Consider the following 23,950-nt stretch of genomic DNA (forward strand, 5'->3'; position numbering starts at 1 on the left):
GGAGGCTATCCTGACAAGCAACAGGCACAAGGCAGGGTACACCCTGGATGGGACACCAGTCCATCGCAGGACACACAGACACACACATGCTCACACTGTGGCCACTTTTCCCAGAAGCCAGTTAACCCACCAGCACGTCTTTAGATTATGAGAGGAAACCTGAAGCACCTGGAGAGAACCCACAAAATCCACACAGACAGCACCCCAAGAATTAAACCCAAGACCCCAGTACTGAGAGGCAGCAATGCCCCAAGTGTAATTCCTTGTTACTTTTAAGCAATTGCAAACAGAGGGACAGGTGTGTGCATGATGTATTTTTAACAGATTCACTGTACGGATACCAAGCATTTGTTTTGCTAAATTTTCCTCTATAGCTTTGATTCCCAACACAGTTTGCTGTTACAATATGATACAACAATACTTTAATGTCTCATTTCTCAGAACTTTGTTTTGTATCCTAGCAGCTGTGGTTTTCACACACACACAGACTAACAAAAATAAAATATACAAACAGTACAAATAAACATTACATTGAATATAAATATAACATTACATAAAAACATCACCCCACACGTAGTCATTACACACCACTCCACACAAGCAGAACCTGGGAGTTATCTTCCCTTACAGTTACCAAAAGATCCTATAACTGCGCAATACCCTCTGTTTTTGCACATAACCACTAATTTCATTTCAACATCGCCAGCAGCCATATCACCTTGCAACTCACAACTGACAACCCCCTGAAGCTCAGCAGTGTGAGCCTGGCCAATACCTGGATGGGAGACCTCCTGGGATAGCTAAGATTGCTGCTGGAAGAGGTGTTAGTGGGGCCAGTAGGGGGCGCTCACCCTGTGGTCTATGTGGGTCCTAATGCTCCAGTAGTGTGATGGGGACACTGTACTGTAAAAAGGTGCTGTCCTTCTAATGAGACTTCCAGCAGCGAAGGAGATCATCCGAATTTGGGTTGAGCTGCGTGATCCAGCTATCGTCAGCTCTACCATATCATCACCTGACTGATATTGTTCCCCAAGGGCTGAGGAACGATTGGATGAGGGCTATTGAGGGTAGATGCGGACAGGGCTTTTGAAAAATTGAAACCACTTGTTATTTCTTTCGGCGTTCTTTCATCTTTGCTTCAGATGCGTTGCCCTGCTGCTTCCTTTCAATAACATCTTCAGCGTCACAGTGCGTGACAGGCAGGCGGCGTATCGACTTAAGAAGCAGCCAGCTGTTGGTCATTTCACTCTCGGATAATTGGCAGCTGAGCTCCTGTGTATTTAAATGCCTGCCGGCTCATTAGCAGCTGTGTCAGAAGAGCGGGGTGGGGGGATAGGAGAAAGTGGTGATACCGAATTCTGAAGGAGCCAGCTTTCGTACAACTGAACTAATTATTAGAAGGCAACGTGCCACAGAAAGCCTGTTAATAAATTATTTTTATCGAGCGAAAAAAAAAAGAGCGGTAACGCTCTATCATTTTAACGGAGAAAAATCGATGCACCGTAACACTGGTCACACTGTTAAAATTCGCCCACACACTCGCTCGTCTCTTCTGCGATTTGTAGCTCAAAGAGGCTTTCGTTTATAGGACGGCTCGAGAGGTCCCCGGGGGATCTGGGCATATCTAATTCTAAACACAACTCTTTCAGAAAATCCCTCCTCTTCAAAGGAAGTCAATTAGAAATGGATTAAGGTTCGATTTCTGTAGCAATTGTCCTTCCGAGCTTTGTGACAGACTCTTATTTAATCCCTCCTTCCAAATCAAGTGGTAAGGTGAGCAACCAGAAAGTACTTTTTACCTTTTTGAAGACTGTTATCATTGGGTAAATCTCTTTAATAGAAGGTGTATCTGCATTTGCAAAATTATATTGGCATAACATAAACGAAATTTACTTTTCTCAAAATCTGAAACAAGACAAACTCCCAAAAAGACACTAACAAGGCAGTGACCGTGCAAAATAAAAAAAAGTACTATGATTTTTTATTCTTGAATTTTAAAAGGCAAAACATTCTCCTTATCAATTTTATTACAGTAGCAAGACCATCAGTAACAGTGTATATGATATTCTAATTCCAGCATTGTAGACATATTGTATAATGAATTATATTATAATTTCACTACAAAAACATTCATCATAAACATTCTTGATAATTGATATGGTTGGTTTTATTCACCTTTGAAAATGATATGATTATTCTTAATAAAATAGTTTAGCTTCAATTTAAGACCTGAACCAGGCTCCTGCTATGTTCTGCTGCAGAGATATAACAAATGTTTAAGGGGGAGGAAAATCCAGGCAGACATTGTCTAAATATGTCAATGTTGTTAATTATACAACATACTGTATGTTATTTGCCCACATCCATTTACATATAGATTTTCGAATATTGCAATACAGGATAAAATATAAATAATTTAACTTAAGACAGTGCAAACATGCGAGAAACATCTTAATTCGAGTATTTGTTTTTGAGGATCATAGCTTGCTCTTCTTTATCAATGCACGATTAATCATGATAGAAGACTAATGGAAATTGAATGAAACACTGTACACTTCATCGGTTCAGAATGCATTTGTAATACATCATACACCTTGACTGATTCAACTAACATTGCCCATCTACTTGGTAGATATAGGCACAAAGCTAAACAGTACTGAAACATTCTTCATTCTTATTTCACTGCTCATCAGTAGGGTGACACCTTTAAGAAAAGTTCACAAGGGACAACAAGATCCAAGAATCAAAGACAATATTTTGTGAATGTCTGAGTATTTTAGGTTGGATGGTTTTGCCTTAACTCCCTTGGTTAAGGGCAAGGAGACCCAAGCCCCATTCAGAGAGGGGGGTTCAACCCGGGGGGGTGTAGTCAGGTGGAGATGGAGTGGAGGAGCAATGCATGAGACAAACGCAAAAGGAGGTGTTTGTGTTGGGTGTGTACTGTATATCTAATTTCAGTAGTGATTATGATTAGGAACAGCAGGCTAGAGATTGCCTTGTTACTGTCTTCCCTCCTGAACTTGAGGAGGGACCCATGTAATAAATAAGTTTTGCTTTGCTGTCAAATGTAACAAAACTTTTCTGTCATAAAATAACAGGCACGCCTTTCAGAATTGGCCCAGATGCTGCACAGGGTCCATTACTTGCCATTGTCCCTCAGAAAACAAAAAAATGTGTGGGTTTCACTCCAAATGCAGGAAGGAAAGAAACGTATCCAAGTTCCTAAAGTTGGCATCGATCCATTTCTACTCTTAATTCAATCTGCTGTAGTCTCGTTTGCAAAAGCATGGGGTACCTGCAGCATGACATTGATCCTCTATAGAAAAGGGCTCGGCCAAGCCAGTATTGAGGTCACATGACATGGTGAAGTTGTGCAGAAGGATGTTAATATGGATGGCTCTTTCATTGTCCACATGTCTGTGAATCACTCTGGACATGGCTGAGGTGCTTTAGGACAGGGTGAACAGTAAACGTGTAAACTTGAACAAGTTTTGGATGAGACCATTTCTGTAAATGGCGACACAGCAGTAATTTCAGTGGAGCCAGGATGTCCCAACTGAGGTGAGTACCGAGGTGAACAGAAGCACAGCGCTGCCAAAAATAATGCTGCTTCCAGATACATAGACCACCCGACCATTCCTGGGCTGAACGGGCCTGAAATTTTCAGTCATAGGCCTCCCGTCGCTGAATGAAATATTGTGAAAAGCTGACAACTGAAAAAAGAGAAATCAAGAAAACAAAATTAGTTCCTCGGGCAAAATGTACTGTGAGGTGTATGGACCATGTAGAACTTTACTAAATAAAATATTTACAGGAAAAAACATTTACAAAGCAGCTGCGTGGGTCTTACTTCTTTCAGTAAATAAGAAAGTGAGTGAGGACCAGCTGAAAAGGTGGACATTGTGAATTTGTTTATTTAACAGATATCAGGGAAAACACGTGACTGTTTAATTTCATTTTACACTGAAACTTGAGCTATATGTCCAATAACCCTTTACTTATATTCAAGTAATACTAAAGACGTTGGGTTAAAACGTGGAGTGAATTATTTCCATCAAATAGCATGTCATCAGGAAGGCAGAACTTCGAATGCCCTTTGAAGACATGAAGCTGAACCAAGCTGCAATTACTTTAATGGTAGTGATTCATGGAGAATACAGGTGTTTTAATGGGCAATTCTGCTCAGAAATCGATACAAAGCGTAATGAAACCACAATAGAGACCTGGTCGATATGCATCCTAAAATAAATTCCTACCTGCCGTTTGCTAAGTGGAATTCGATTTTCAAACACAGTCCACACAACAGCTTCAGCGCAGGAAGGAGTGGTGAGCGAGCCCTCATAGCGGTAGTATTTTGTCCTGTTCTCTTTTGCTGGGATGAGTTTGTCCAGTGTCAACCCATGCAATGCGACGCTCTCTCCTAGAATCACAATGAGCAGGATGATGGCATTGATGACTGGTATATACTGGCAAATAGATTATTTTCTTTCATATTACTATGACTGACACTCGGATTCATCCCATGCAAAATCAACAACCTATTGTGATTTGAGTAGAAACATAATGAGTCAATAGTGACACTTTTAAGCACTTTAAGATAGTAACTCTAAGTATCAGCAAGAGACAAATGAAGGGCAAAAAGACATTTGTCACCATGATTCCTAAAATGAATTGTTTCTGTAAAAACAAAACAAGCTACTGTATAATTTCATTTCATACCAGATTTGTTGATTTTTGATAAGGCTTCAGTGATCAGGTTGTAGTTTGGATTCTCAGTGCTGGATTCCTAAAATTGTAAGAAAGACGCAACTCAAATAAGGGGTTTTAGACCTTAGTTTCCTTGCTGTTTGTCTAGTTTTTACTTCCAAGTAATACTGTAGGAGGACAGGAGCTTTGGATGTTTTGATCATGGGTCTGATAAAAATATGGACTGGGGTTCAGTGGACAACAATATCCTGTTATATTCCTTACCCACCAAATTCACGAGATTGATGGTGGTGGTTTAGACTTTGGAAACTCTTCCAATTGCATTTATATATTCCACTAAAAGTTCACTACTAATTCTGAGTTGTTGTTTGTATCTGCCCTGCTCATATCTTTTCTGTGAATGATATAATCTCTAAATTAGCATTGCAATAATAATATTACGATTTCCACAAAACTGATCCTTTGAATGGAAGCATTTTTTTTTTAAAAAAGAACAAATATACTTTATCAGGTCATTATGAGACTGAGCCATATGCAGTGAACAATTTTCAATCCAACAGCATCATTAAGAAATACAGAACACAACAGAGCAAAATTTATTGTGTATAAATGCTAACAATTTACAGTACTGAAAACATTCCAATGAGAAACTACTTTTGCAAGAGTTTAAACAGTTACCATTTTTACCTCATAAAAGAATCCCAGAACTGCAATGCCAGACTTATCTTTCATGGCTTCATGTACATTCTTGTAAGTTTCTTTAATGTGAACAATGTGCAGCTTTAAAAAAAAAAGAGATACGAGTCAACATACCAAAAACATATATTACCTACAGTAGACATTGTTTGGCACTGAAACAAATGTTAGTAGAAGCCTTAATTGTGTGCATGTAACTGCTGGGAGATTGGAACCTTATTACTGACCCCTATACTGCATGTTGCATTTACACTTACTGTGAAGAATTGAGAAGCCCAATTTTGAATCGGCTGCATGTGCCAAGATTAACTGTCTACACCATCACAGAGCTGCAACATACACCTATTTCATGCAATGTGTGCAACTGTAATAAAAATGAAACGGGTCTCCTCTCTCATGCCATTTAGTGTAAAGATTTATCTTCTGCGGAAATTGAACACCTATGTCTCTGCGCTGTGCTCCTCTGTGAGCTGAACAGAGGCCACCTGGGTCTGGATTTACCTCCATGGGATACTGCTCGCCGTCGATCGTGTGCTCTGATCCAGGGGAGGTGTCAGAGCCCCAGTGCAGGTGGAACTCTACTGCTCTGTAGCGCCCTGTCAGATTGCCACTGCTGATCGTTATGGTGGAGGATAGATTCACCTTAACTAGAAAGAAAAATCTTTAAGTTATCGTGGTATTTACAGAAAAAACTAAAAAGACTCTGAGTGACCTTAACCCTTTATATCTTCATATAGTAGTGGCACCCTCTGGATTTTAACCAGGTAATCGCAAGTGTTTAGCCTGCACTGCAGATATGGTATTTATCATACTAGCTACTCAAAAAATGGATTATGTGGTTTTCCTTCAGCCCTTTGTATGCTTCACTAGAATAACACAGATAGTCCCTGGATGGGAGGCCAGTCCAATGCAGGGCAGACAAACATGCAGACACTCACACCAGGGCCGATTTTCCCAGAAGCCAGTTAACTTGCAAGTATGTCTTTGGCCTGTGGGAGGAAACCAGAGCACCTGGGGAAAACCCATGTGAACACAGGGAGAACATGCAAACTCCACTCAGGTACCGCAGGTCCTCAGGTCTAGAGCTGAACCCAGGGTCCCAGTATTGTGAGACTGTACCACCGTGCAGTGAAAGTATGCAATGGTTTATTTTAATTTTGCAGCTCAATTGAAAAAACAAAAACAAAATCTTACCTGAATGGCCATTATTTCTAATAAATGTGTTAAAAGTTTCATCATAATCCTCAAAATCAAAGGTTTTGAGGTTTGAGCTGGGTTTGGCTTGGTTAGTCACGATGTTTATAGGAGACTGTCTCTTCATTGCACATTCACTATGTTCTTCAATCTGATGCCATATTTTTGGTCCTACACAAAGAAGAAAGAAACACATCTGATGGTATAGTAGTACCGAATCTGTAAGATTTTATTTTTGCCACGCTACGATTATCACGTGTTACAATTTTCATATAGGACCTATAGCCGCTTTTGTGTAAAATAAATGAAGGGAACAGAATAGTAATCCTGAATGCATTTATTCCTGAATTTTCCTTTGAAACTTTAATGAGTGTGTGATGATTGTTAGTCATCCTCTTGTGTAAAGTATTAAGTACTGCAGTATATACAGTAATAACTTGGCTGCTGGCCACTTTACAGTGATAGAAATACCTATCAGTCTCGTAGATAAATTCTCAGAGCTGTGAAAATGGAGATAAAAGGCTGTTTTATGAACTCTTCATTTTGCAAAAGCACCTAAAGTCTGATTAAGCACCTAAAGATACGGTGCTTATCCATGCCAGGGGTATCTTCCTTCTATGCGTGTAAAATTACTTAACTGCCAGTCAGATCCTGAAATACTGAGTATTTGCTTTTTCTATTTCAACAATGCAGAGATGCAGATTCTTCTAGCAGCACTACTGATTGAGCCATTTTGACTTCTTTACTCAAAGAGCCAAAGACAGCTGTTCCACCCTTACAAGCATAACATAGCTAGCTGTGCTAATTAATATGGGCATATATATATACTTCTGTTTGATGTACAGATATCAATTAATGCAAAAAGTCAAATTAGACGATTTTGCACCCTGAGCACTGGCAACAGCTAATGAATATTTATTACCATGATATGTACTGAATTACATATTCATATTAGCCACTATTATGAATACATATTAGCATCTGTAATGTAGATAAATTCTTAAACTACAGGTGCAATTCTGCAAATAAAAAAAGTTACAAATATAGCTTACCTGTGCAATTGTTTCTACATGGATCCTGGGACTCATAGCACCATTTACCTGAAACACAAAGGATATTTCTTCAGACGTCCCTGCACAACAGACATGCTTTTGACCTGTGAAACATGGAATGTGTTATTTCAACAGTACCAAAGGCAGAGACTAACTGGGCACTGCTGATGATTTAGCGACAGGTAATGCATCAATATTCAAGCATTGTTATAGACTGTACAACAAGTAAATACTTTTTGTAGAAAACAAAACTATTTTACACAAAAAGCTACAACACCACTGAGGCTCTGATCACACAGCCATGTTAGCTGTTGTTAGGCATTAGTCAACATTACTGAAATACACCTTATTAGTGAAACAAAACACCAATCATTTGCATTCTACTAAATACTTGTATTCACAACGGACTCTTATCATATTAACATCCACCCATTTTCTATCCACTTTTTCTAACTCAGGGGCCTGGGAGAGCCTGAGTCAATCCCAGCATGCAACTGGTGCAAGGAAGGTACAGCTCGGACAGGATACCAGTCCTTCACAGGGGAGGAACACACAAACACTCACACAGGGACCAATTAACATCCCAGTAGGTCATTTGACTGTGGGAGGGAACCAGAGGGCCCAGAGAAAACCCGCACAAACACAGGAAGAACATACAGACTCCACACCGATGGCACCCAGGGTCTGAAATTGAACCCGGGACCCCACCACTGTGAGACAGCAGTGCCGGCCACTGCACCACCAGGTTAACACTTCCAAGTCTCAATAAGATTCAGGGAGTGAACTGTTACTTCTTGGGGTGACGTAGAATGTGCCAGCGTTTCATAATTCATGATTGCCTGTTGATGAAATTGCTGAACTTCTGAAATTGCTGGCTCCGGACTTGGGTAAGTATTTCATAAATATTTTAAAAACCTGCAGAGTAACCAGTTTATTAAAGACATCGGTCTTGTTTTTAACGGCAACAGCAAGTAAACACAGCATTGGATTCTAAATGGATAGACTGCTAAAGGGAACATAGCTAAGCAAAAAATTCTTTTCTGTTTTTGCCCTTCAGAATAGCTGCCTGTAACGTACTGTATATCTTTAATTACAGACAATATCGCTAGGAGCAACCACAAGACAGTTCTTGTCTGTAACAAAATATAATAAACACGTATAATTACCGTACTTAAATGCGATAACTTTTTAAATTAACAAACGAGGGATAACTCTTGGTCCCATCTCAAGTGTAAGAGGTTTTCAGCTACCAGTCTCTCGCACATAGAACCTGATTGTAAAACAGGAAGCAGCCACTGTCAGTTTGAAACTGTAAATCCTTGCGATGCGGGATTGCTGTTCTGGTATGCCACCGTTAAAGTGCAGGGGCTCAGCAAATAAATAACGAATGGCAGATTTAAATGTTCATTTCTATTGGTGTTGTAAATCATAAAAAACTGCATATCCCGGATTTATTTGCAGCTTTATGATATAACCCCAGTATAGCACGACTGGGGAAAAAATAGTTTGAATTGATGCTTAACAGATCAGTATATTCACTCCTTATGTGCCTGACGCTTTTACAACCAAAGCGATTGAAAGGAGTGCAGAGAGAGCATTCCGGCGGTGATGCCTGATGCTGCTCACCGTCCTCGAAACCAGCTGTGCCCTGCAGACAACACGGCGTGACAGCACCAAAAGCTCGGTTCTCAACCTGTCTGCTACTTCGAATTCTGTGACGCATGGAAACCCACAGAAATCGAACCTTTTCTTGATTATTGACCAAACTAAACTTTATTAATTTAGTTCAGGTGGGTAGCTGCGTCAGCATGCGTAGGCTGCAAAGGAACAAGTAATAGGTTTATTCCATGCTGAAAAAAAGAAGAAAGAGAACACAACGTTTCGGCCGTGGAGCCTTCTTCAGGTGTGAGCTCACACCTGAAGAAGGCTCCACGGCCGTAACGTTGTGTTCTCTTTCTTCTTTTTTTCAGCATGGAATAAACCTATTACTTGTTCCTTTATTAATTTAGTGTCCGGCTGAGGGGATTCCCGACGAATATTGTTCCTTAAATATTGTCATTTCGATCTTAGCTGCAATTCCTGAGCTGTTCCGCGCCGTTTACTCCCACCGTTTGGCCGATGCAAGCGTGGCTAAGCGTGTGCGCGGAGTTTATCACCACCGGGTTGCTTCATTTTCTGATTTTATTTTACGGCAACGATTAATAAACGGTCTCAGACGCCAAGCCGCACATAAGCTATAGTCGATAGCATATTACTTTCCATATTTATTTATGTATTTTGCAGGATTACCTTGCAGCCGGTAGTTTTTATGCGCAATTTTAAGCCAACATGCTCGGCTCCTAGTAGCTAGGAGTCACAGTAGTTAATTTTATTTTGAATGCTCCGGTGTTGCTATTTAATAGACTTAGTAACAGTTATTAAACAGCTTTCATTTTAAACTCCCAGTACGTTAACACTTTCTACTACGGCCATCAGGGCTACAGACGCCAGGATCATTTTTTTTTAAATCGGGGAGGACTTTATTTTCATCCCCCAGACAAGTGCAACTGTAAATAACAAGTGTGTTTATTCGCACAACTGCCCGCCTCCAGGCCTTGGGGGGTTTCAGGAATGCTTCTCTTGAGGCTGCTGTTTGATCATCAGTGACCCGTTTCCTTTGTCGAGTTAATCTTGGCTGCGAACAATGAAGCTCATCACAGCGGCAAACATCCGAAAGACCACTGGCCGGAGGACAATGGTTCGGCGACGCGGTAATTCATCGGTCGGGCCACTAAAACCCTTTGATGATGACGACAATGATGCTAAAGAGACGATTAGGTGCCTCCGCGAATTTATCAAGGTAGACGCAAAATTACCACTTAAAAATGGTCAGATATTTTCTTAAATCGGCTGAGGAAAGGAGAAAGACCGCTGGATACCGTCACTCTGTTTGTCCTCCAGACCGCTAGCAAGCCCAGCATGCACAGAAAACCGGGAGGCGACCAGCAAAAAGGTTAAAAACCTGTTGGAATCTCGATTTGCTGCGGACGATCAACAGCGTTCCACCAAAAAGACAGGATCTGAGTTTCTCCGAGCGTCAATTCACAGCTACCGTTCATCCTCACGCGTAATAAGAACATATTTACCTTTAAAAAAAGTCCAGTCAAATTTTGAAAAGCGCTAATGCGTTTTCTGTACAAATCGGAAGCCTACTCCTTCCCTATCCCCGTTTTATTTGGTTTGGAAATGGTGGGGTGGATTTATTAGCGTGACTTCCTGATCAATATCTTTTGTTTCAACGAAAAAGAAATCTGAACATTGGAATCGTGGAGCTAAGTTTGCCAGCTCTTTTAAAGTGTTTATGTGGCTATACATACGCAGACATACAACATTCCTGTTTCCCTTTGAGTTAAAAAACAGAATTAGGGAGACGTAGGATCAAATGTATAATTTAAAAAGCACAGTTGCATTGTAGTAATGAGCCATTCAAGACTACACAACCCAGGCGCAAATTCAGTATAAGGAAAATATTGAGAAAGAGAGATTGACGAATACAACCGTGAAGATACGGGCTGTAAGGTACAAATGTTAGAAAGTCAGCCTGTTGAATATGCAACCTGACATTGATATGGTAAAACAAGAGCAAGATGTGCCTGAATTCAATTTTGGGCAATGAGTTTACCGAGAAGAATTCACGCAGAGGTTGGTGAAGGACAGCCTAGAAGCAGTGTTTGTCTAGGGATAAGAGGTTCTGATCACCAAGTCATATCAAAGCTGTGATGGAACTTTTCACTCAAGCGTGGATCGAGCAATGTGAACCGGGGTATTGACATATCTGAAGGATCATTAGTCTTGAACAGGGAAGACTACGAGGGGACCCGATTCATCTATGCAAACTCCTCAAGGGCACCATCAATGTTAAAACATTAAAGCTCTCCAGAACAAATAGCGATACATCAACAGAACTGGAAACGACAGGGAAGTGCATTTAGCCCTCGGGACAGGAGACAATTCTTTACAGAGTTGTGGGAAGTCTGGGCTTACCAGAATCGAGAATCCCGGATTGGTTCGCTTTTAGCAACCGAAGGGGGTGTAATGGTCAAATGGTGTCTAGTTCATAAATTCCCACAATCCTACAAGTATATCAGTGCTGTATTTCTTTGTAAAATAAAGCTCGACCCGAAAACAGCGACTCATTGATTATCTCAAACTATCTCATCGTCCTGTTAGTGCGTTTGTGGGACACGCAGGAACCTTTTGTCTTTCGGGCTTTTTCTTTAGAAAGAAAAAAAATACTCCTTATTAATCCACGCTGTCCAGTGTCCAGTGTCTCGACAGCGGTCATGTGCCCACGAGGTCCCCCGGCTCTCTTACACCACACCCACGGGACAGTGCAGGCTGCAGCAGGCGGCTGTCCGTGCCTTGAACCCGTGCCCCAGAATAAAGCCGAGGAATTTGTATTGAACGACAAGAATCAATCAATTTTAAATAGCCCGGCTAACATTCTTATGCAATTCGGGGGCGGTGAACTCACAGCAAATTCTATTTTGTTTTATTTTTCACAAGTATATTAACACCCTCCAAAACTACAGCCTAATGCCACCTTTTGAAGTTGGGTTAGGGCTGGGGTTAAATCGCCTCGAAATTTGTCACGTGGCAAAACTCACATACACGCGCGCTTCAGTTTATTTTTTGCGGGTGCTTTTTAAAAAAACGTTTTGAAACCTCCAGTTGTGCACTACGCGAACAACGTATAATACCTTCATTTAAATTAGCTGCGGAGATAATAATAACAACTATTATTCATAAAGCTTCTTCTCTCCTAACCCAGTAATAATATATATATGTAGCCAGTAATAACTTTTTACTGTTACAAGCTATATTACATTAGCCAAGACGATACACAATGTCGATAAAAAGATCAAAGTAAAAATGCAAGTAAAGCTAAGGTCACCTTCTTAGCTAACACCATTTTAATGATTAATAACAGTGCTGTATAATAATATAGCAATAAAATTGTCTTAAATACTAAAAATAAGTGCATTTAAAATGTTCAGTAACAGAACAAATGAACACTTGCAACAAATGACCAAATGCAGATATAATCCACTTACTGAGGTGTCCAGTTTAAACCAATTCAACAAGGTATTCTAGAATTTCTTTAAAAAGCAAAACAGTAACAACTTATAATATTGGAAAAGAAAAACATCAACATCAAGGGGTTTTTCCAGTTTCACAAATAATATCTAATTGCATTTTGATTCAACGCATCAAAATCTTCCACCCGTATACAGTACCTCCCGCAAATAAATCCCCTTTACTTTGTTGATTGAAACATCACTGCAAACATCTTCCCCTGACGGGCTCAGGGAATAAAGTGTCTTTTTAGCCTTAAAAAGGGGAGACTACGAGGGGACCCCGCACATAAACACAGCTATTCCGGGTTGCCTTACCTGAGCTGGGGCTGATGAGTAACGAGGAGAGCAGGAAAGCTGAGAACAGAAGCGGACGCATGTCGTGTCCTCGGCGGTACCACGAGTGCTCGACTTGTTTCTGAGTGTGACTACATTCTCACCCCGAGAGGTTTATATCACCGAAAGACCTGCTAATAAAGAGCTCATCGCCCCTCCCCCTTAATGCTCACATCGATAAGAACATGAACGAAAAGTTTCTCTATTTTGTTTGGTCTTTCTTTTATGGACCGGTAATATTTTAAGGCAGTGATAAGATCTATATATAGATACAGTTATATTTAAAAGCTAGACAAGGTAATATAACACGATATAATAAGATGCAGTTATCTAACACAGATAAGATAGCAACAAAGATACCCATCTGTATGTCAGTCATCTTTGACTGTTCCCTTTGTACTTAAATTCAGTTACTTAAGTTATAAATAGTTTGGTGTGGGAATGTAGTTATATATATTGTTATATATCAGTCATAGTAATTTATTTTCTTACCATTTGCTTTCACAAAGGCCTCCTGCAGTTCTGGCCACAGTTTGTAAAGAAGGGGCGTCCTCAATGCCAGCTTTGCATTTCAGCTTTAAAACAAGGTGCTGAAGAACATCTCTGCTTTGATTTGGGCCCTGAATTGAAACAGCAGCTTCACAGTTTTGTCCGTGTGAGTTCAGTTTCGGTCCAACAGGAACACGTCTGGCTGTCCTCCTTGTGTCGCCCAAAGAACAATGCTGGAATCCCCTGAGAACAGCTTTACATTGAGGAGGGTGGCACTGTGTCTTTTCTCCTTTTTTCTATTTTTTCTTTGGCCTCTATTCCAGAGGGTAGCACCTATTGTGCTAAACTCCGAAACTCCTGAGTGCCAAAATGTGATTAATGCTCATTGTGGCAACATAATGGGCAGCCTCATTTACTTTAAGCTGCACTGAAACCTAAATTCTCTGGAAACGAAAGACAGGAATAGCATGACCCTCCACCATTACCTGCCCCAGAAGCTTTAATTAATTCATTAATGGTGTCTGAGAGCACGATATCAGACTGACTCTTAAAAGCACTCACAGGCCACTGGCTGCCCGAAAAAGCTTGCAGCAATGCTTCTTAAAGAGGAAAACAAACTACCTGCTAACTTCAGGAGTTTGCCTCACACAAAAACTGGTGCACAGTTCTTGATTTACAGATTGCTTACAGACTTCTTTTTAACTGGTGAGAATTCATCTCATTGCACATTGTTGTTCTGTGTGAATGCACACCCAGGAGTAATATTATCAAAGACTGGCACCCAGATCATATAGCTCCTTGTTTTGGTTTTCACACACATTGTGAAATAAGAATTGGCCTTATTTTTTTTTTACAGCAACCAGAATGTATGTTTAAAAAGTCTGCAAAATGCAGGGGCTCTTGGCTGTGCTACCATATCAACTTTTAAAAAGTGTAGAGAAGAGAAGACAATCTTGTGGGCAAAAACTAAAGAGAGGGAGAGCCAGCCATTCCAGTAAAAAAAAACTAAGCTAATTTAAAATGGAATGAGTGAGACAATTTACAGGGAACAGAATGGCTTTTCACCTTTTCTAATTCAGGGTCACCAAGCCCAGCAGCAAAGATCCAAGGAGCTGTGACTAGAATTACATGGACCAATTAAGCATGTCCCAAGAGGGTTAGACGAATCACTGTCAGAAATGAGTAACTTCTATTTTCTTCATCATGTAGTAATTGACAGCAGCATTATCACCTTGCAGCCTAATCTGAGAAGCTAGGCAAGGCTGCTCCTAGTCAGGACTGTGATGGGAAACCTCTCAAGGAAAGCCAGCTTAGTTCTGGATGTGGTGTCGGTGGCCCAGCAGGTATAAATTTTTCCTCTGGACCAGAACGTCCAAAATCGTTGTAGCAGCATGGTGAAAGGGAACACTGTGCTCTAGGAGATGAGTTCTTAAAGTGAGCTCTTCCCTGAAAAGATCATTAAAGATCCCGTAGCATTTTTCATAATGGTAGGAAAGTTTGAGTGTTCTGCCTAGAATCCACACTGGCCTTTCACAACCAGTCTTTGCAATATTTTCCCCTCAACTAAACTGGTGTTTAGTTCTACCAAACATCTGACTTGGTGCATAAGGACTACAGTGTTTCAGCCAAGGCAGTGCTGCACTTCTGTCATGGATGAAGCAGATTTCTTCCTATGTGTATCCTAAGGAAAGGTACTATTCAAAAGCAAGCAATTATTTATTTTTTTCATATGCATCCCTTAGAAAGTGTAAATATATAATGTTAAACATTTAATCTGAATACATTCTTAACAGTGTATAGTTAGAGCATATTTATAAATGGCGCACTAACAATGGGTCAAGATGTGATATGCATGAGAAATATGCAACATTTGTGCTATTATGTGCTGTTTGATGGAGCACAATAGATGTTAATGGGTGATCAGTGCTGTTACTAACGAACTAAGGTATGTCTGCAGACTGTTTTTTTAAAAAAAAGAAAAATTCAAAGATAAAACTGGCTCTAGCCACATGGAGCCGCCCAAGGTTAAAAACGCCATGCTATAACTGGTACTAAGGAACGAGAGAGGCAGCCCATGGAGTGGAATAAAGAGGACAAAATGAATCCAGATACAGAATGCACCAGGGGAGACTACAGCATAGGGTTACAACTTGTCTCCAAATGAGTAGCAAATGTTTGTCAGCTGCTAAGAAGTTCTCTGTCGCTGCACTGCAAAATGTGCTTCACGGAGGCAGAATGGGTAATATCTGTATTTCATTCCTTACAGAGGCTTTCCTACACTTTGAAGTGCTCCACTACTAGAGTACGTTATAACAACATGGAGCTGTGAAAGTGGATTCAGGGGGAACTGCTGTTTCACCACTTCAGATCAGATGAGGAAGCAGGGAGAGTAGGTGCTGTTTTGGAATGAGGAAAAGTGAATTTCACACAAGAGTAAAAAGCTTTGAACATCAACCTGCCAGCTGCTTATCTCCAATGACTGTTATTGGTCTTTACAATTTTCACACATCCCACTCTTCCTGTTTTATAAATCTTTACATGGTATGTTGATTATCACACCAAATTCATGACGACTTTGATTCAGTTTCAACTTTATATGACCCTACCTCAGAGGGAATTTTATAGTTTGACGTTTTTGTAAGAACAGTTTGTACAAACTGAAATGGAAATCAGAGACAAACAAATGCTATAAACCAAATTGCTTAAGAAGCAACACTTAGTCTTCTAGTTGGGTGGTACTCAGTATGAAGATCTAATATAAATGTTACACATAGTTTTAATTAAATAAATATTAAAATTGAAGACTCAGGCTGTGAGCTGCGATATCCTGCTTTTAAAACTTCTATATCCAGATACATAGACATAGGCTTTTGATACAAAAGTCAAAAGAGGACATTTACTATATAGAGTGTCTTAGATTACATCAATATTTTATAAATAAACAAAGTTTATATGATATAGCTACAAAAAACTGGAGGTTGTGGGAAAAGGATATTAGGCTTGGCTTAATGGTAACAGAGCCCCAGGGTCTCCTCTTGTATCTCTGAACCTGTTCTTTATCTGTCCAAATCCAAAGGAAATTCTTGCTCTCTGACACACAATAACACACAGCATGAGGCAACTCACTCTGAGCAGCTGTCAGAGAGCAATACTGAATTTCTGCATCTACACATAACCGTGCCCATTATTGTCCAGGTCACTTTTTTTTTTAAATAGTGACATCTTGTGGATTTCTGAAAATGCGCCAGCATTTATTATAGTGCTGTTAACCCACAGTGTTGTTATATGTTAACACTGACATCTACTGGCCTGTAAAACTTTTCTCTTCTGTTAACATGTGGATTTGTGTTCTTTAAGCCAGAGGAACTTGTCTGAATTCATTGGCACACGACCGCAATTTACAGTATACTGTAGTACATTAAATAAGACATGAGAAAAATGTAGAGTAAATGATTTTGCCCTTAGGAAGCAAAACCTAAAGCCATTTGTGACGTTTATTTGAATATCAAGTGTGTTTAATATAAAGTGCATGTCTCTCCTTTCTTTAACGGAGTTATTAAACATGTTAAACTTATATAATGGAGCACAACTGGATGGAAGGATATACAGACAGACAGCGAGAGAGACAGGTGTCTTCTAATCCCCAAACAACAACTAAATCTGGGCACGGAAGTTCCCATAATTCTTCATATCTCCCTATGGAAAATACAATATTGCTTCAGTGACACAGCAAACGATTTTGGCATGGTTTGGGGATCATTCCTCTTGCTCTGAGGAGAAATGATTAATGTTTAAACGCCACAACCCGTTGCTGCTAAAACGATTTTTATTGACCTTCGCTGCTACATGGCATGTTCGCAAACACTGTTCAGAGGACTATAAAGCCTCAGAGAGGACGTTCCTCTCACAAGCGTTAATATACCTAACTCTAATGGAGATGGGGGCTCTTGAACAGTGCTCAGCCTCTGAATTAAATGCGACAGGAATATGGAATTCCAAGACTGTGCTCGTCCTGGGAACAGTTCAGGTCTTCGCTAACTTGGTATCGCTGTTATTCAACTCCGCCGCGATAATAACGATAATGTACAAAAGGCAGTACCACAGACCCATTTTCATACTCTTCTGCAGCTTAGGCTTCTCGGACCTGCTAACGACTTTTTCGTCGTTTTACGTGACGCTCCTGTTCATGGCGAAACCGGACAGCACCGTCTACGGGACTGAAGAGCTCCTCAAGGTGTACTCGGCCTTCTCCGTGGCCGTGCTGTCGGCCCTGTACAACCTGATGAGCATCGGCATCGAGAGGTGCCTCTCTGTGGCTGCCTGCCTGCGGGCCAGGCACACTGTCTCCGAGTGGCAGAGCCTGGCTGCGGTCTCCGTCAACTGGGGACTTGCCATGCTCCTGGGCTGCCTGCCGGTCGCGGGCTGGAACTGCCTGCACACCGGCGAGACCTCCAACCTGTACAGCCCCTTGTGCATGGACTACCTGATCTTCGTCACTATCCCAAACTGCCTGGTAACCTTCACGATTCTTTTCGGCACCTACGTGACCATCATCGTGAAGCTCAGAAAACACAAAACGGCAGTCGCCGCTTTCGGGGCTTCAGTCGTGAACACCTACAGGCAAGCAGAAGCGCGGGTGACGAGGACGAGCGTATTTATCTGGTTTTTGGCGATGGCATCCTATTTGCCCTTTTTTGCCGGAGTACTGTGGGACGCCTCCAAACCTCTCTGCCCGCAACAGCTCACTACGGGGATTTTTGTCTTCCGGAACATGACCAGCATCATGTTTGCGGTCAATTCGATTGGAAATCCACTCCTCTACACGCTGAAATTTAAAAGCGTGGGAAAAACTTTAAATGCACTGAAATGCCCAACCAGGCAGAAAGTTAACGTCAGTGCGGTGGCTCCCGTTTAAATCTCTGGTCGTCAGCGCCAGAAATGCTCTGAAAGTGAATGATTGTTAGTGTTACGCAGACTCCCGCTGATAAGTGTTAGTGGCTTTAATATGTGCAGGAAAATTAGTAATACTCCCCTTCTTGTATTCATTGGATATTATATTAATTATGATAAGTGAGTCACTAGGCAAAGATGAGACGCGGTTTATAGACAGCGCTTCGTCTTCGCCTCAGCACCTAGGCGTTAATGGACAGCGGCGAGTTTCAGCACCCTGGACAGCGTCCATTTGACGGGCGTGTTAAAACTGAAAACAGTTTTATTACTACATATTTGAGACTGATATTTCACTTTTTTCCCCCAATTTAAACTTTAGAGTTTTTTTTTTACTTTACACATTTTGTACAACGTAATATTTTTAAACGGTCTCCTTTTAACGTGCGCGAAGAGATGATCCAGGAACTACAGGATAGAGACGCTATCTTGTGAATTTGCATTGTATATACTGTATATGTAAGGACATACATGTATAAATGTCGTATGACTCAATTACTTAATGAAATAACAGCAGCGTATGAACCACAGCGTGGAGAAGCAAGTTAAAGATCGTGGTCAGACTATGAATCGTGATTAAAAATATCTAGGGGAAACACTCGAAACGCATATTGCTATACGGTACTGAAACAAATGAGAATTTAGCAGTGTTATTTTACTGAAAATGTGTAAACTATTTTATAGAGCATGTTTTAGTCTTGTCATACTAGGTTTTAATTTTGCCAACCGCTGGAGGGTTCTGTAAAACAATCTGAAAAACTGAAATAGCACATTATACATGATAGTTCAGGTGGGTAGCTGCGTCAGCATGCGTAGGCTGCAAAGGAACGAGTAATGTAAACGTTGTGTTTTCTTTCTTCTTTTTTTCAGCATGGAATAAACCTATTACTTGTTCCATTATACATTATATACGCTATATTGGGTATGTTTTTCTGTCCTAAGCCTCATAGCCCGTCACAGATTTAATGGTGTATGTGTCATGTCACATCCGCGAAAACGTTACAGCAATCCACTTTTCAAGCTTCTAATGCTATTAGAAATGTTCATCTTGCCAAACTAAACAGCAACCAATAAACGCAGCGCTACAATATCTCGGGCCCAGAAGTAAACATCACTATCAGCTCTAGAAAAACAAGTTAGTAAGGTGAAGCATATGGTTTAATTTCCTTATAGTAAAACAAACTATACGGCCAACGGATTTATTTTACGAGTATAATCACAATATGCATTTGTTTATAAGTGTTCGTTTATAATGTTTGATTTAATTGAGACCACATTAAATTGGAGCAATTAATCATCTCTTATGCTGTTTGGTAGACAGCAATTATAGTTAGTTACCGTATTGAGTATAATGAGTAAAGGCCATACCTGATCGTTGTGCTTACATAAGTAAAACCCCTATCAGGAAATTTAATTTTTAGGATTTTGGTTTAATTATGATAATAAAAGACTATTTTTGCTTATTCGATAATTGCATTAGAGCCATATCGACATTTCAAACGTCTCATTAAATCAAGATAAAAAATAAATCAGGAAACCTTCTTCAGAACTTCTTCTGCAGAGCTGAGAGTATCAGATAGTGTATCTTTCATTTACTGCCTGAGTCCATATCTTTCATTGTGTGTAATTTCATTGTTTCATTTTCTTTGTAACCCACTTATGTATGTATTGATTCTTGAAAAAGTGCTGAACTTTGTAATTACACCTGTAATTATAGACTTACATACAATTATACACTGTGCCCTGTAATTGACATGAACTGCCTTGATACTAACATGTTACACCTGAAATTAATAAAACGGAAACAAGAAAAAACAAACTACACTGAAAAATCTTATTGAGGTTTTTGTGATTTACACATGGAGTTTTAGAAAATATTTCCAGACAGAACAGTTACATTTTCATTTCAAGACATTTTGACCCTCAAAATGACGCAAAACATTATCTGTAAGACACCGAAAGCATCATCCGACAAGCAGATGTTCAGTGCACAGAAATGATTACCACCTCAGATAGCTTCTCTTTTCTACAACTGCAACAACAAACATATACAGTAGAAACTGCGCTTCAAAAGGACGTGTAGTAAAAGGGTGCAACGCATTTCACGACACAATCCTAAACTCAGAACGCACCCCTCGAACAAATTTTAAAATGTACAAAGGGAGGAGCTGCAAAAGGTTGAACTCACGTACTGCATCGCTCTTGAGAGAAGTGTGTTGAGTTCAATAACAGTAAACCATTAAGTACCTCCTTCTCTTGCGTGCTGAGTGGGCCGGATCTCTTAACAGCGTTTTCTTAGTGGGAACGTGTTTGCCTCTGTCCATGTGTGTTACTGCTGGTATTCATCTTTAGGAAAAAAAAAATATCCATGGAGGTCTGTAGAGTCTGCAGTGAAGTGCCTCCTAAATACCGGTGCCCGGCTTGCAAAATCCGATAGTGAGTATTGAGACAATATCTGCATGTAATTGTGTCTTTGGCGTGTTAATTGAACAACCAGCCACGGCAGGCCTCCGAAGGCCTCGGCCTGGAGTGATTCCGTTAGCCCGACTGAGGGAGCCTGTTCTCCCCATTGACTTTAGGAAAACCAACGGGTTTAGCAGCTAGTTCAGACACGGTGACTAAAGTAATTCCAACGCGTGGTACATTTTCTATCACCATTTTCTTAGTGCAACGTTTAATTAACGTATAAAATTGGAAGTTATAGTTTCTGATTTGTTATTTTTATGTTACTTGACTTAAAATACATCGTTAATTTTTCGCTGCCGAAACGTTGATAATGGTAAAAGCTATATATATATACTGTTACATTTTACACTGATTGCAGGTAAATTCTAACTTGTAAAACTAAAATGTTTACATTTTACATCCTAGCTTTAAGTCTATGTTAATAAATGTCTATTTTTCAGCTGCTCACTCGGCTGCTACAAAAAACATAAAGGTAATGATTTCTTCGTTTGCAATACGATCAGTTTTAGCTTGTATTGTTTATTGTGCTATTGAAATATGAAGTGTTAAAAAATCTAGGATTACTGTCTGATGCTATATGCAGTACTGATTATTTCAAACTAGTCCATCTTTAGTTGTTTAAGCAGGAACTGCATGAACTGATGGGTTATATGAACTATGATTTCTTTGTATTTAATCAGAAACAATGTCCGTGTTATATGTAATAGACATACATTTTGCTCTTTCATGGAAAAAGTTTAACCTTACCTTGATACAGATTTCGTGTAAGTACATTTGGTTCTGTTGCTGGAGTTAGCAGTTTTTAAACAACTGGACAACCCAAGACAGTATTGTAGCAGGGTGTATTTAGACGTCCTGAATAATTATATTATTTTGGAACTGGGGGTAACCTGAATTAGTAGATGCCTGTGCTGTAACGGTCTTTGTTGTTGCAGAACTGAGGAATTAAATCTTTTTCACACAGATGGCTGTGTACCTGTGAAAGTGATGGGGACAGATCCAGGTGTATCGCTTTCACACTGTGGCCTTAATGGAACACCGGATGGGGGTGGGTACATATTTTCCAATGCGATTGTGTCTTGAAATTACTTTACAGACCCCCCCCCAGATTTCAGTATCATGTTGGAAGTGTTTGATAACTATCTGTGCTGGTTTGCAGAGGGATGCTGGTCTGTTGAAGACCTTTTGGATGAGGATGACGAGTCAGACAGAGTTTCCTTCCAGAAACTGAAACTGTTGGGTAAGGAGAGAATGCAGTATCGATGTCCGTAAAGGTGATTCAAGCCTCGATGGCAGCTTGTAATGGCATAGTTATGGGGATAATGAAGGAACTTGAAATGCTTGATGTGTCAGATCAGATTGTGTCAAACTTTCTATTTTATATTAATTGGTTTAGCTGATGCTCTTATCCGTGGTGACCTATAGTTGCATACAATAATGGAATAAACAAAATTGATTGTAAATAGAACAAATTAAACATTTATATTTATATGAGGCTGGATGGAATAAATGCACTCCTGTGTTCTTGTACCTGTAATAGTGAAGAAGTGCAGAATATAATACAACTGACTCTGTAAACCCCTCATATAAAACCCCCCACTTTTCCTTTGCAATTTGTTCCCCCTCCACATTGAGGATGTTCTAATATACTTGTTTTGTCCCCTTCTAACAAGTGACTCTTTTTTTTGTACTTTTGCTCACAAAAGGTGAATCTCAAGATCTCAGATCCCTGCTGCGTAACCCTCACCTCCAGCAGCTGCTGTTAACTGTAGACCAAGCCGAGAGCAAAGAAGGCACAATGAAAAGGGTAATGCAGGAGCCTCTGTTTGTGGAATTTGCAGATCGGTGCCTGAAAATTGTAGAGCCGACGGAAAAGGAGAACATCAGCCCTGTGGAATAGCTCACAAAAAAGGAAGCTTGTTCTGGAGTATGTTCAGCTGATAAAAAGCCTGCAAGGACTGAGTCCCTGTTCATTCTTACCTGAAGACTGTTGTGTTTTACACAGATCAATGTACTGTAAAGCATTTGTGGCAAGTGCCTGGGTTTTGTATATAAAAATATTTTATTTTTGCTGGAAATCAGTGACCTTCTTAATTAGAAATGGGAGGTATGTTTTACATGATGTTCATAGGTTTGAAGTATGTAACTGTTTAGTATTATTATTTTAGGGCCTTTTTATTCCAGTTGTGCTGTTTATTTAGTAATCCTAGCCACCATTAAGTCTGTTGAAAAAAGGATTGGTTTCTAACACGAAAATAAAGTTCAGACTTCTTAACAATGAACAAGTAGCATATGGAAGTCTTTGAGGTAGCCAAATATAACTCTCTATGTAAATAACATTACATATTGAAAACAGTTTTGGAAAAAAAACATTTATTGCCATTTCCAATGTCCCTTGAAAATCAAGACATTTATCAAAGTAATTACAGACTTGTAGTTTATATAAGCTTTGTATATTAAAGTATCAACAGCAAAGATTAAACGTTTACATTGACAAAACTGAATTTCGTGCTTGGTGCAGGAATGCTGTAATTTGTATAACCACTTACAGTACAATTGCCATGTTACTCTTCTAATGTTTCATTTGCACATAAGAACATGATTAACGATGGAGAATAATACTACTAATTCAAAATTCTATTTGACAATAACATGTAGCATGCCCATAGTGTTGTCAATTAGTGTAGAATGACAAAAGACAATGTGGTAACAAAATTATTAAGTCTATAAATCCCTTTCCCTGAGGCTGAAGAAACACTGGTCTGTATTTTCGAAGCTTCAGCACACTGCTAAACCCAAAGGGCTTGGAAAGTATGGAGTGAATCAATCATGCCAAATATGTGTCTAGTGTTATCTTCCCATTTTGTATTGAAATAAACTTTTAAATACTAAAATAATGCTAAAAATGGCACACTGGTGTTTAAATTGTGATAAAGTGTTTTTATGCAA

At 39.8% G+C, this 23,950-nt stretch overlaps 3 protein-coding genes across 3 annotated transcripts; 2 read left to right on the plus strand and 1 right to left on the minus strand.

Annotated features, from left to right (window-relative positions):
• Positions 1–1,946: 1,946 nt before the first annotated feature.
• Positions 1,947–13,215, minus strand: ca4a (carbonic anhydrase IV a). The gene is made up of 8 exons (XM_015367789.2): positions 13,082–13,215; positions 7,650–7,697; positions 6,598–6,768; positions 5,905–6,050; positions 5,395–5,487; positions 4,720–4,786; positions 4,257–4,420; positions 1,947–3,713 (listed from the first exon to the last, which is right to left on the minus strand). Exons 1-8 carry the CDS (start codon positions 13,140–13,142, stop codon positions 3,534–3,536), a joined length of 930 nt encoding a protein of 309 aa, XP_015223275.1. The 5' UTR covers positions 13,143–13,215; the 3' UTR covers positions 1,947–3,533.
• A 4,454-nt stretch (positions 13,216–17,669) lies between these two features.
• On the plus strand, positions 17,670–18,503 carry LOC102689955 (lysophosphatidic acid receptor 1-A-like). Its single transcript, XM_006640995.2, has one exon. It carries the CDS (start codon positions 17,670–17,672, stop codon positions 18,501–18,503), a length of 834 nt encoding a protein of 277 aa, XP_006641058.1.
• A 1,885-nt stretch (positions 18,504–20,388) lies between these two features.
• Positions 20,389–23,912, plus strand: znhit3 (zinc finger, HIT-type containing 3). The gene is made up of 5 exons (XM_015367635.2): positions 20,389–20,971; positions 21,442–21,473; positions 21,966–22,049; positions 22,161–22,241; positions 22,708–23,912. Exons 1-5 carry the CDS (start codon positions 20,904–20,906, stop codon positions 22,899–22,901), a joined length of 459 nt encoding a protein of 152 aa, XP_015223121.2. The 5' UTR covers positions 20,389–20,903; the 3' UTR covers positions 22,902–23,912.
• The last annotated feature ends 38 nt before the right edge of the window (positions 23,913–23,950 follow it).

The sequence above is a fragment of the Lepisosteus oculatus genome, chromosome 26 (assembly GCF_040954835.1).
Source record: "Lepisosteus oculatus isolate fLepOcu1 chromosome 26, fLepOcu1.hap2, whole genome shotgun sequence".
Taxonomy (NCBI): domain Eukaryota; kingdom Metazoa; phylum Chordata; class Actinopteri; order Semionotiformes; family Lepisosteidae; genus Lepisosteus; species Lepisosteus oculatus.

Bases quoted from the DNA above. Each gene is read 5' to 3' on its own strand.
- ca4a (XM_015367789.2), bottom strand. From the start codon at position 13,142: ATGCGTCCGCTTCTGTTCTCAGCTTTCCTGCTCTCCTCGTTACTCATC. The intron at 7,698-13,081 runs GTAAGGCAACCC...TTTGTGTTTCAG, and splicing joins ACTCATCAGCCCCAGCTCAG to GTAAATGGTGCTATGAGTCC. The intron at 5,488-5,904 runs GTAAATCCAGAC...TTTTTTTTAAAG, and splicing joins GCGAGCAGTATCCCATGGAG to CTGCACATTGTTCACATTAA.
- znhit3 (XM_015367635.2), top strand. From the start codon at position 20,904: ATGGAGGTCTGTAGAGTCTGCAGTGAAGTGCCTCCTAAATACCGGTGC. The intron at 20,972-21,441 runs GTGAGTATTGAG...TCTATTTTTCAG, and splicing joins CCGGCTTGCAAAATCCGATA to CTGCTCACTCGGCTGCTACA. The intron at 22,242-22,707 runs GTAAGGAGAGAA...TGCTCACAAAAG, and splicing joins CCAGAAACTGAAACTGTTGG to GTGAATCTCAAGATCTCAGA.
- LOC102689955 (XM_006640995.2), top strand. From the start codon at position 17,670: ATGTACAAAAGGCAGTACCACAGACCCATTTTCATACTCTTCTGCAGC.